We start from the raw sequence: 13764 nt of genomic DNA, 5'->3' as shown, positions 1-13764 counted from the left end.
ATATAGTGAGACAGAACAGATTTAATTGCAGTTCACAAATTAATTTACTAGCTCCCAGTCCTAGTTTATACTTACCAGCACCACCCTTTCACTGGCTGTGCACCAGTTCTGCTATGCCACCTCTAGGTTTCATGAACACTATTTCTGCTCATTAAGCAGCCTTTTTAAATTCACTTCTTCCTGTTCTCCAAGCACAACAAGCTCCCATCTATGCCAAGAAGCCTTCACCCCACCTCTTACGCAACTTGTGACAGCAGTCTGGCCAGAAGTAGCGTCTACAGCATCTTCAGGCTTTCCTTCATTTGAGACAGCTCCCCTAAAGAAATGGTCCTAGCATGACCAGAACCACTCAACAGTAGCACAACCTTTGCCAGTACGCAAGCCATGCTCCCCTGCTAATGTGACAAGGAATTAGAAGGTCAGCATTGCAAGCTTAGTATCTTTTGTTCTGGAAACTAAAATCAAATTACGTCCACTTAAGGCAGTGGGGGATTTATTTGGGGTATTTTGGGAGGAAGAACAAAAGGAATGAGTATTAAAAGTATATTTAGCTTGGTGAAGCAGAAAAGTGATTAATTCTTTGCTTCTCCTGTCCTCTGAGAGTGTCCTTTTGGTTCTCATCTTTAAAAGGTACCATGCTAAAGTAACTGTACTCTATAGTATGCGAGAAAGGGTCCAACTAATTGCAACTGTAATCTGACTGCAGAAAGTCCTCCCCTCCCCTAGGACAGACTCAGCAGGGTACTAAACTATTGCCAAGGCCAAACGTCTGTATTTTAATAAGTTACATAAAAAGCATAGAGTCACTGAAATGTTAACAAGTTAATATATTTTAAAGCAAATATAACAGTGTACATATGTAAAAACCATTTAATACAAAGTGAAAACCATTAGACGCACCTACTAATGCAGACTTTTGGTTATTTTCAGCTCTTTCACTGAAATTTGGAAACCATGCTCTTCATTTCAGTTATACCAGGTTAAGTGGTGAAACTGATCTACAGCAAGCAAACACACCTTCAGCTGAAAGACAGCACCATTGTAATGATACTCTCTCCTGAAGGGCATCCAAACCAAGTAGACTGTGCACCCCTCACTAAGCTATATAAGAAACCAGATGTGGATTGATTGCTGCTTCTGAAAAGTAAAGCTCAGTAAGTGCATCCTTGCTGTACAAAAAAAGCATTAAAGTGACAACATAGAAAACTGGCAACAGATGACCATGTCTGCCTGAAATATACACATATGATACATAATTATGGGCCATGCTGGCCAGCACGTAAGTCTGTTCAGGAGCAAAGCTTTAATTGCACAGATTAGAAAACTGAACAAATGCTTTAACAGAGCAAAGCACAAGCTTTGGTTTATGCTTAGACAGCAAACATTAAACTTTCCATTTTTATTACATGGTTTATACAAAAAATGACTCCTTTCATTGCTACATGCAACAGTTGTTTCTCTATGAATAAGCACTTCATTCCATGCTATGAAATGAGGCTCAGTGTCTTATCCAATGAGCCTATTAACTGCATCTAGACTGGGAATGCAATAGATCTTTATGAATGTCTACTTAATTACAAAATGAAATCTGACTTATTTCCTTTACAATTCCCCACCCCTCCCCCCCATTTTTAAAATGCTGCATATATAAAAATAACCCCAATATGGCACAAAAATGGGATTCTGAAGGGAAGGCAAAGGATAAAGGGGCAAAGCAAAACCTCCACTGGCAAGATCAACAACTTGCTTAACAGTCAAAGAGGAATTTGCACTCTATACAAAGTGAGCTTCCCTGTGCTCTAGCTCTTGGATCCTTTTTGGTCTCAGTCTCTGATAAGCAGGCTTCAGATCCGCAGGGTGAATATCCTCTGAGCTAGTTTTTTCTTCACTTGTGTTTTGTATGGGATCACCTGATAGAAGTGCAGAGCTCCTAGCCAGTTTCACAGCATTATCCTGGTGAAGCATAGAGCTAGCACTGGCTGGTGCACAAGCTTTAGCAGAAGAACCCTCTTCATTTTGCTTTGATTTGTTAGAGGGCGGTTTATAAAATGTCCCTGGGGGTGGCTGCAATGTTCTTGGCGCCCTGAAGGCAGCAAGAGGATTGGTATCAGGACCATTCCCTTCTGTTGTTGTCCTTCCTGATCTGACAGAAACAGAATATGGCTTACTAGGAAGAATGGCATTAGCTGAATTGTTACCAGTGCTGCATGATGAAGATAAGGCACCTACAGTTCCAGTCTCGAGCGCTCGGTTCTCCTGAGGCACATTAGTCACAATCATTGCTGTCCTTGCTGTTATATCATATTGTTTATACTGTTTGTCCCAAGTCTTTCGCAGAGTCTGGGGGTCATAACAAGAAAGTCTGCAGCAGGTATTAACAGCAGGGAGTGCCTTCACCTCTGAAACTTCTTCAATAGTAGGGCTCCTGCCAAGCTTCTCTGGACTTACTGTTCCTGCATTTTGTGAATTTCTTTCATTCAAAACACATGGAGGAAGTATTCGGTCTACAGGTAAGCTCACAGGGCGAATAGCTGGTTTTGTCCTTGGAACCCGCAGTGGGACTTTGGTAATCTGACGGTTAGGTTTTACAGGAAATAAATTAATTTTACAGCTGTCTTCACCTACAGAAACAAATGAATCGTCGTCTCTCTCTGAGGCTGAACTTGCAGCATCACCTAGAAACACACAAATAGGTGTTACTGGATCTTTGCACCAAATACAAAGAGAAGTCAGCAAGACTCTTGCCAACAGAATATTAACTTTATTATGACCCCAAGTCAGGTGGTATTGTAACAGGACACAGTACAGCCTTGTGTATATATTAGGAGTATTCTAGCCTAACCAAGTACTAACATTTCAATAGCAGTAACACACACACTCTACAGGTGTAACCAAGAAACATGCTAAGCAAAGACACTTTTTCCTCTTAAAACACAGGTGCTTTCCCATTCCTGGATATTTTCAGTTCAAAGACTTGATAACGAGTTTCGGAGGGTTGCACCATTTATGTACAGACTGAATTGGTAACAACAGCTGAAGAGAAATTTCAGTATAATTAAAAGGGATCATGTATAGTTACTCCTAAAGAAAGGAGATGATTCATACCTGCATTAAAATCAACTGCTGCATTAGCATAGGTAGTATAACAGAAAACAACAACAACAAAAACTTGAAGACTTATACAGTTAGGTCAGCAAACCTGGCTCTTTCGGAGCAGATATATGAACATCCAAAACGCTAGTAGCTGATGATTCTGTCAGAGAATTATTCTTTCCAGAGCCTTCTAGTTTAGTTCCAGTGAGCAGCAACGATGTATGTCCTGGGGGAAAAGCAACGGTCAAAACACTAATTGCTGGATACTGGTTTATAGCGTCACAGCTGATTTCAGAAATCCAGAGCGTGAAGTGTATGCTACAGTGACAGCATAATGGTCTTTTTCAAAATAAAAGAACGAACAAGTCTGTGTTGTGTTCTCTTACCCAATACTTTACAATCCGATTCCATAAACACAGGTTTCTTGAAAACTTTTAGAAAGATGTAATTCTTTACTCCTCTTATCAAGTAGTGATGAGTAGGTTTTTTCCCCCCACTTGCTTATATCTAAACTAAGGAGCTGCTCCATAATCTAATGCATCCACAGTAGTACTTATCCACCCATCCCAAGATGTATAAAAGCTCACTAACCAGTTACAGGTGTATCTTCTTGCTCTTTTGCATTCTTCCTATTGTCTGATTCCAAAAATGATGAAGCTGTTTCTGAAACTCTGCTTTCACTAGGAGTTAGCACAATACCCTGTTAACAAAAGTCAGAGCAAAAGAAAATGAGAACTCAAGAGGAAAGAGGCTCCTGAATTAAAAACAACAAAAAACCAAACAAAAGCCCCCCTCCCCCCAAAAAACCCCCATCAAAAGCCCCCCAACAACCACCCATGTGGTTAAAAGGATTTCACATAAGCGTGCTTTGGAACACTGCAGCATTTAACACAAAATAAGATGGCACAGGCAACGTTGCATCAGCTCAAGAGAAGCCACTCACTTCCTTGACAGCAACAAATGACTTCCTTTGCTGCTGCGGCTCCCTCTCTTCTGTTGATAGAACAACTCCGATTGTAATAGCAGTTTCTTCTGACTGAGATGCGCTCAGAAGTGGTTGCAATGAAACATCAAATATCTTTTCATAGTATGTTATGAGCAGCTCCACTACTCGAGCCTGATAAGGATAATCCACAAGCGATGACAGAGAAACTGTAGCATCTGTCTGACGTGGCCTGATCAGAGTTGGGCCAAATATTATGCCAAGGTTGCTGGCTGACATTTTATTTTCATCAGACTGTTCTGTAACCCTGAACGAGAAGGAGGGGGGAAAAAACAAAACAAAAGCAAAACCCCATAACCCAAGAGTTAGAGGTTTTTACTACTTCAGAAATATTTTAGATATTAATTCTAATTTATGCCTAAAGAGGCTAAAAGACAAAATAAAAAACTGAGGCCAAGCAAAGGTTTGGTAGGCAGGCAGAACTACCAGTGCAGATTGCACTTACCAGCAACTTGGACCAAGCCATTTCCACACAAAGGTGTTTTTATGTTCTATATAGTTAATATTTGTGGCTATATGGCATTTCCAGAGGAAAAAGAAAATCTGATCACCTGTCTCATTCCATATAATGAGATGCAGCTATAGCCTGATATTACCCATTTTCAGTGACAGGCATCAGTTTGGCACATCCTTACTAGACAGCACCATACAATCCAGCATTTGGAGGACAGGGAAGTGAAACATGACTGGAGAATGGTTATCACCAAGTATGATACAACTTTAATTTTTCTGATAAGAGACAGTCACCAAATCAATGCCGTACCTGGGTCATATCCTGACTTAAATCACATCTATGTTCCTGCAGCTGCCACTAGCTACTGGTTGCTGACCCTGATGCTAGTGGAGAATCAAGAATAAGGGAGCTTGGCTCTTTCCCTCCTTCCTTTGCATTTCCCATTCCTCCTTCAGCTCAGAATTCATTATAATGGGAAACAAAACAGAAAAGAACAACCTCCTCTAGGTACATATAATTTCCCCTGAACAGAAAAAATTAAAGTCATATCTGACTGTTATAGTTTACATATGAGCAATCATCCATAAACGTACACATGCAAAAATTCTGAGTACCTAGATTGATAACTGAGTCAAATGAAATTTAGCTAGACCTTTCCATTTTCTGAAGAGATTTTGTGGCAGCCACAAGTTTAGAACATGGGTGCAGAATGGCAAAGCAATAGCTGGCTAATCACAGCTTCAGGGAAATAAAAATAAAGACATTTTGGCTTTGTCTCTTGTATGTGTTGGAACACCAAAATTGCTGCCTGTGTGCACACGGAGATTGGGAAGTAAAGGTCAGAATCCATGATCGTGACTGAACTCGAAGACCTAAATTCAACAGTATTAAGTGTAAGGCAAGCTATAGAGTCACTTTGCTATTTCTGAAACACTTAGTGACAGTGGTATACAGATACAAATACTCACCTATCTTTTTCTAAAGGACCTCTTACAAGGTCAGAAGGGGACTTAAACTGCCTGACCACATTAAATTCTCTTCTGGCATAAGTATATAGGGGCATAAGTACATAGGATCTAGGAACACAACAGCGTGCCTTTCAAAAAAAAAACCAAAAAACAAAAAACCACAAAACTATTTTGGGGAATAACCAAACAAAGTCCAAAGCTTTTTCCTCTACAGATATCCAGAAGGGTGCAAGAATCCCCTCATATGCAGCATGAAACAGTTAATTTTTAAACATACAGTTTGTTTTTAAAATATTTTCTTACCTGTGAAGGTGTCCTATAAGGTACTGAAGAGTGTTATAGTTTGGCACAGGCAGTTGCTTGAGAAGATCTTTAATTTTAATGATGATCCTGTTCAGTTCAATACAGATTGACTGTCTTTTCTTTGATCTGGGGCTAGCTTGTTTAGCATCCAATTCCTCATTAACAGCCTGGCTTTCTTTTGCAAGTCCAATGAATTCATTGTAAAGCCGAAATAAGATCAAGGGTTCTGGAAGCTGAGGAAATGAAAATATTTCAGAAACGTGCTTGAGCCTGAATTTTAACTTTTGTTTCCTTTGTTTTTCTTCAGCTTTGTCTGGTCTACCATCTTTTCTTAGATGCACACATGGCTCACTCTTGCACTCTTATTAGCTCAAACGAGTCTGTCAAAGACAATCCTGGATAACAAAAAATACTCTCCCCTACACCTTTTCCAGAAATCTTTTTGCTAGCACTTTGTTGTAAGAGTTTCAAGACTGAGTGTTTATTACTAGAGAGACACACATTTTGAAGAAAGTGATTGCTGTGAGGGAGAGTGTTGGACTGCACAAGTGCACAAAAACCTTGATAACAAAATGCAGTATTGATTCCTCCAGTCTTTGATCATATATCACACATGCTATCAAGTTTGGTCCATATTCCAATTTCTTGTAAGATTTTAGGCCAAATAACATTTACTTTTAATTCTGATTGAAACATTCTCTCAGTTTGACAACAGCCTTATTATATAATGAAAGTTAATAAAAAAAAACTACAAAGAGACAAAAATCCCCAAACCTGACCTGGTTATTTGCACTGCCTCAGCTCAGATAAAAGCAAAAAGCTGGAAAACCAGATAATACTCAAAATAATTAGTTTTAATAATTACCTTGAATAAGATTTAATTCAGGCTTCTGTAAAATATTTTCATAGATTTTTATTTGAATTCTGCTAAATTGGAGTTCTTCTTGCCAGTCTGAGACCACAGGTTTGAACACAAAGACTTCAATGCAAAGTTTCGATAGAAACTCACTCGGCCTGAACTTAGCTTTTAACATAGAACAGGCACCACATCTGTGAGATGGTCCTTCAGCAGGGATATACATCTGTCATAGACCAACTATGAAAGTAAACTCATCTTACTTGCAACACAATTTACAAAGCAAATTTTATAGTTTCCAGAGATGAGAAAATGGGATATAAACTCAGTCTTTCAATTGGCCTCTCAAGGTACAATATTTCTGAGAGATGATTATGCTTTCTTGGGTGGCTACATTCACTACCCCTCACAGCACACTTCAGGCATGTACTAAGCCAAAAAAAATCCACAGCAATCAGATTTTAATTGTATTTAAATTTGTTTTAGGTATTAATAACGAAGAACTATTTTGGAAAAAAGACTTTCTTACTGAAATATCTCATTTAAAAAAAAAAATTGTAAGTGAGCAGGCCTATCTAAAAATTGCAAACTGATTAGCTACAAAGGAAGTAATAAGACCAGGAGAAAACATTTGACTCTTTTCTCCTCCAGAAAACACGTTGCATAATGGACCCTATTCCAAATACAGCACAGTGCCTCAACCTATCCCAGTATAATGTATATAAAATACTACCATTTTGCTTGAAAAAACAATCAAAATTCATCTTTGTAGTATCTCAAAAGCACTTAACTTAATGGGGATCATGGGACTGGAATGCTCCAAAGAACGTTTATCTCTGACGGCCAGTGTGAGAAATGGGACATGACAGGACCACGCAGCTAAGGATTCCTCCTTTCAGAGGTAAGAAGTTTTTTGAGCAACTTGGTCATCTCACTGGGCAACAGTCTCATCTTTTCAGATATGCACTGAAACCCTTTTGGATAACCCAATCAAAAAGCTTTAAAATTCCATTTTCAGAGAAAAAGATGGATAATCTGTCATAACAAGTGCATCATGACTAGCATGAGTGATTAATCAAAGTTTTATTAGCAACACATTAGCATCTGTTTGCCTCTTGAGGCAAGAATACAGGAAGGTTCTAAGTTTCACATGAGACAAGCAAGTAAAGTAACTACAAAGTTTTAAAAACTAAGCCTCCAGAAAAGTCAATAAACAAAAGCCTGTTCTGTGTATAGTACTAGCATTTAAGAGGCATCATGCCAAAGTAGAATCCAAACTGTAATACCAGGTGTCAGTAACCTCAGTTTTCAGAGACCCTATCTTGGGTTCCATGTGAGAATAAAAGAAAGTCAGCTGCAAACATAAAGGACATGCATTTCATCTTCAGTTGCAGAATCGCTTTCCTCTTGTACTGAAGAGGATTAATATGCTACTTTTGCTTTCCATCTGAACTCTAAAGTACATACCTGGCGGAGATACAGCTTGAGAACATTGCTGATGTCATGTGCATAGAGTTCTGAGAGTTCAACCAAATCCTTTCCGTTTTCAAAAGCCTGACAGAGTTTTTCAACCCTTGATTTGGCTCCATTCACACGATAGATGCCCTGAAATGAAAAGGTCAGTACAATTTATTTTAATTCTAAAGGCAAGGGTAAAAGGGAGATTACATCAACAGTACAGCATTATCATGTTAAGGGTTCTCCCCCACCTCACCAAGATTATTCATACTTAAATTTTATAAACAAACTTAGGCATACCTTTACATTAAGGGCTCTGCTTTCAATTTCAGAGGTACACTTTTTGATGATGAAAGGAATGCCATCAGGAATGTTTTTAGCAGCTTGGGCAAATTCCACTCCAAACAAGTGAAGCCTTCCATGAAGCTTTTTGTGCCCACACTGAATAGCTAAAGTTTCTAAACATTTTTTATGGCATGCAAGTGAACACTACAAGGAAGAGGGAAAAGAGGAAAAAAAAACATGGTTTGACACAATCTGACACGATAAGAAGCCTTTCTAGTGTTTCTCACCCCATATATGAGCAAGAAGGAAGATTCACTGGTATGTGGTACTGTTTGCTTTTTGTTCCTAATGATTCTATGAGCCACAAAGACTACTTTTTACATTAAAAATCATGCAAGTCTCCAAAACTCCTAACTTCACAGAAATCCCAAGCAGCAATTTGAATTACTTTTCAACTTACCTCCTCACATTCAGCTCCATGAAACACCACCAAGCTGTCACATTCTCTGCATTTAGATGGAGCTCTCAATTTTCGTAGTTTGTGTGTTTGTGCTGCTTTAGACATATTAGCATTTCTAAAAGGTCCTGGGGAACTTGCAGTTTCCAGTGTCAGATCATTTAAACCTAGAGGCAGAATTTTTGTGTTATGGTCGTTGTAATGTCCAGTTAAATATAATATTGGGATTTATTTTTATTTTCTAAAAAAACTGAGGACGGTGCTGTAGAACGTAGAATTCTAAGTGACTGCAACTATCAGGAAGTAACTGAAATTGTTTCAGTCCCAAGGAAGCAAAACAACGTTATAGTCTGTATAACAGGCATACCTTAACAATCAAATAATCTTACATACAAATAGAATCAGTCAGTCCTACATTTTTAATATTTATTTCCTTTATCAGTGGCATGTGAAAATTTTAGTACGTTTAATGCCAGCTGCCCTACAGTTCAGATAATTGTCCATGCAAGTGTTATTCTATGTACTTCAAAACAAAAGCTAGTACTAGAAGATGAAAGATGACAGTATAGTTTGGTCCATAATGTTTTGGAAATACTTCAACAAGTGTACATTGCAGCAAGGAAGAACGCACACTCACAGCAGAACTAAAAACCATGAAAAACACCACTAATTCTGCTGTAATAACATTGACATTTTCTAGAGGGTTCTGAAACAGAATGGCAGCTGATTTTTCATAATTAATTTTTAAAATCAATTTTATATAAAATGTCCTCAATAACTCTGTAAAACAGAAGTCTCTTAAGTTTTATCTTTAAAAATAAATTAATGCATAGATAATTGCCCAGAAAACTTCTTAAAAGCTCAGACATTGATTAGGCAATACCACTCTAAGGGGAAGTATTCATTACCATGTTGCCATGCTTTAAATCTGGGCCGAAACTAGCATTGTTAACCACAGGCTCATTCCTAGCAGGAAAAGCACATATTTAGGAAATAGGGAATAACTGAAGAACTTCATAAATGCCTCAATGACCAAAAGCCATAAATACTAGTTTATAAGTATTGCAGACATCCTGTAGAACTACTACTACTAATCCAATTATTCAGGTTTCAGTATTTGTGACAGTATTGTTTTTACATAGTCAAAATCCATTTGAAAATTAAAGACTGGCTGTTTAAATCTGGGACAGACATTATCAAATTGGTTTAAGCAAGTTTAACAGGGTAAAATATCAGATAACACTCTGAACGTTTGGCTGTTTTTTCCTGATTTGCCAATTACCAGCTCTCCGTATCTATGCATTTTACTTCACAGAAGTGATCTAAAACACCTGAGTCAGTGCAATGCAGCTAGTTTGAAAGGCAGCTGACCGGAGGAAGTGGTTCAGGGATCATTCATATCTACCTCAGGAGAATAAAAACACTGGAAATATTGAAAGGCTGCCTGCATACTTAATCTAAATGTACAAAGACAATTCTGCGCTGCCTCACAAAAGTAACCTGAGCATTATTTTTCAGCTCTCAACCAACCTCAAGCAGATGCACACTGCTATGAAAAACAATGCTGTTGGTAATCACAACATTAATATACTGATAAAGCACGTTGACAAACGTTAAGAGTCACCCTCAGAGCATTTTATGTGGTCTTCAAGTATGGAAATGACATTACCACAGTCTGAAGGAGAAGGCGGCTCTCTTTCATCAAGATCATCTGCAGAAGACATAGTACCAGTAGAAGGTGTTCGGGGAAGTCTTCTTTTAAAATCTCCTAGAAAATGAGAAAAATTTTCAGGAAGCTGAAAATATCACCTCTACTCAATTGCTCATTCTTATTATTGGCTTTTAAATCATCAATGATCTCATAATTAATTTAAGAAAGTTCAAAGAAAAGATTTCAAATTAGTATAGCTATGGGTGAGCTGTACCTGGGCTAGCAGATGGAGAATCCATGGATCGCGACTCACTGCTTCCCCCTGCACTTTCAGAATCACTGCACATTCCTCCACTCTGGTTTCCAACTGACCATGATCTGAAGGGTGGTGGCCCTCGCATCACTTTTAAAGATAAAATACACAAATTCCAAACGTCAAAACCAAAATGAGGTTGAAAATTCTTTTCTTTTACTGAAAGACACTAATATTGTAATCAAAGGAGGATAACATTTGAAAAGTTAAATTAACATGCAATATAATGTAAAAGACCCACAGCATATATTCTTGGAAAAGCTTTAGGATGTAGGAAAATGATCTTACAAACTTGGCACTTGTGCTTTTGCAGAACAGCTAGAATGAGAGTAGTACTTACAAAAATACTAGAAGATTCTTAACTGTTAACGTTAAGCATCTTTAATTGAAATAGTTTAGTGCGTTAATTTTAACAGTATTTGCTGCTTGAGCTGTATCTCGTCTTTCTTGTCAAAGAACTGAGACTACTCAGGCAGTTTTCCTTTTGACCTTACGCTCAGGTACATACATGATTTTTAGGCTTCAAACTTTAAAATGCTATTTTCCCCCCCTCAACTTTAAGTTTCTGACAGCAAGACATCAAGAACCTGTTTTTTCTGACATTTTTATTTAGAGACTGAACTCAGCGGAAATACAGAAGGACTACCTTGGATATCTGTGCTACTGGAAGATCTCTTCTCTCCAATCTTTTGTGAACGATGATAAATTGGGCTTCCTACATCATCTAATGGCTGGGTAGGAAAATCTCCTGAACACTGAGATAAGTTACCATGTGATGTATGCATGCTGTTTGCCAATTGCTTATTAAAAACCCTGTAGAAAGAAGAAAGTAATTGAAGAGTGAATAAGATAACATTAAAAACAATATAATTTTCATCCCAGGCACTAAAAATGCTTAATTTAATTATAATTCATGAGTATACACATTTGGCATGCAACTATTCAAGCCCAAATGCTAATAAATAGGAAAAAAAGGGGGGGGGGTAGCACTTTAAGTAATATTTCCCATTGTTCACCACCCCCACGTAAAACAGCTTTTCCACATCTCTGCAAGGTTTTGACTCCTATTCTGCAGATTTTGAAAACACAGTAAATCTGTTCATCTAAAACACAGAATAATTCAGAGGGTCTTGCATCCCACTCTTATCCTTCCTCTGAGATAGTCTCCTCCCAGCCATTGAACTATTCACCTATAGACATAAAAACTTTAACATGTTGTTAAGTATTGGTGTAGAACCAATTTTTATTAAAAGCAGAGAAAACACTTTGAGGTTTCCAGTCCTTTATGAAAATCTGCTCTCAAGACAAGGACGGAAAGCAGTTAACAGTCTAATTAGCATAAAATGCTGAAGCACCCTGTGGACAAAATGGCTTGCTAGCCAAGTTCAGCAGGCAGGAAGTTGTTGCTTCATCAGCTCTTCCCTATCGTGCTGAAGTAAAGAGCAAAGACTTAAAAACATTTAAAATATGCATTTGCCCAAGCTACTGTCCCTTAAAGAAATGCAGACCTAAACAATAAAATGATCACTTCAAGTGCAAGAAGAATCATAAGGCTACGTCAAAAAAAGACAAGGGAGGGGAACCTCATGCCTATACATCTTTAGTAGTAAATAGCTAGGAAGGTACACAAAGAGTTTAAAATTTCATGCTTATCAGTTTCTTGGGGAGCTGCATAATTAAATACCCTTAACACAAAGTTTATGAGCACAGTCTAAATCAGCCTTAAAAGGCAGGAAATTTAGAGACAAGAGCTAAGAGTCTCAGCTTTAATTTTGAATTTCCTGGCTTTTGTTGGTGCAAGTCTGACTCAAGTGTTAAGTTTTTGTATTTAGTTTCCTTTTGAAAGCCGATGACGACACTTTCCTGTAGAACTGTGAAACATACAGATTGGAATGGATATTCTAGTACTTAAGTGCCAGGATAACTATTTTGCAACAAGGTAAAGCTGGAAAAGCATTTGGCATACTGACAAAATAGGTTGTCTTCTTGGGAGTCCCCTTACTTCCACATTAGCACATTAGCCATATCTTTAACAGATTAAAGGTAAAAGCTGCCATTCCATGCAAATGTAAAAAAATAATTAAGTTATGTCAGAGGAACATGGCCACTTTGAAATAGTCTTAAAAAGAGATTTTATGCCATACAGCATTAGACAGAAATCAAGTAATACTTCCTGTCGCAAAGTTTCCAAACCTAAACAACATGTGGGAAGGTATAGTAGCAGCAAATCCTGCAGAAGGAGAAAAGTACTTTCTCAGACTTTCTAAAACTGATTATCAAGCACTACTGCCACACCACATCTGGTAAACACTACGCAATTGAAATCTACTTTTTTTTTTTTTTTTTCATATTAACTAGTATCTACACTTAAAATTGTAGAAAGTCCAATCACTCATACAACAATTGTCAGTCAGACAATCGTCAACAATTCTAGCAAGTCTTACTACACAAAGTGACATTCTCCTTGGAATTTAAAGTCAGGTTTTAATGTCAATGTTGCGCATCATCACCAACTATCAAAAGATAAGTCAAAGAAAAAGACAACGGTAAATCATGGTAAAACAGGAGGATTTATTTGATTCCTCTAATAGTTTTGTTTTATTGATAAATGTGTGCACCTCACATTTAATGCCGAAATAAGCAAATATCACCAGTAGGTTGGGACTCACCCATCAACCTGGGAACTCTGAGTTTCAAAAGAGCCTGATTCAATGGGAACACCCTCCTTTGGTAAACTTTTCACAAACTCTGAATACTGCTGACCAGGTTCATAGAGTTTGGCACTCTCACAGAGGGACTGGCAGTTAACTGGAAGAGATGCAACCTGAGCGTGCTGCAACTGGAACAGGTTAACTGTTGCCTGTTAGGAGGGAGGGAAAAAAAAATTAGAAACAAAACAAAACACAAAACAAAAAGTGTTGTA

At 37.9% G+C, this 13764-nt stretch overlaps 1 protein-coding gene across 8 annotated transcripts in view; it reads right to left on the bottom strand.

Moving 5' to 3' along the window:
• Window positions 1–812: 812 nt before the first annotated feature.
• ARHGAP29 (Rho GTPase activating protein 29) overlaps window positions 813–13764 on the bottom strand; it is an 83992-nt gene continuing 71040 nt past the window's right edge. For 5 of the 8 annotated variants that reach the window (XM_068952434.1, XM_068952435.1, XM_068952433.1 and 2 more), the window contains 12 exons: window positions 13511–13701; window positions 11488–11654; window positions 10803–10931; window positions 10547–10645; window positions 8881–9044; window positions 8436–8624; window positions 8145–8282; window positions 5822–6054; window positions 4037–4343; window positions 3685–3793; window positions 3200–3319; window positions 813–2675 (listed from right to left, as the gene is read on the bottom strand). In XM_068952434.1, coding sequence (XP_068808535.1) covers window positions 1774–2675; window positions 3200–3319; window positions 3685–3793; window positions 4037–4343; window positions 5822–6054; window positions 8145–8282; window positions 8436–8624; window positions 8881–9044; window positions 10547–10645; window positions 10803–10931; window positions 11488–11654; window positions 13511–13701 — 2748 coding nt within the window. In that variant the 3' untranslated portion in view covers window positions 813–1773. The remainder of the gene's footprint in view (window positions 2676–3199; window positions 3320–3684; window positions 3794–4036; window positions 4344–5821; window positions 6055–8144; window positions 8283–8435; window positions 8625–8880; window positions 9045–10546; window positions 10646–10802; window positions 10932–11487; window positions 11655–13510; window positions 13702–13764) is intronic. The other 3 variants (XM_068952436.1, XM_068952438.1, XM_068952440.1) reach the window with 1 other exon arrangement.

The sequence above is a fragment of the Struthio camelus genome, chromosome 8, assembly GCF_040807025.1.
Source record: "Struthio camelus isolate bStrCam1 chromosome 8, bStrCam1.hap1, whole genome shotgun sequence".
In the NCBI taxonomy this organism is placed as follows: Eukaryota; Metazoa; Chordata; class Aves; order Struthioniformes; family Struthionidae; genus Struthio; species Struthio camelus.
This window is presented reverse-complemented; position numbering and strand designations above follow the sequence as displayed.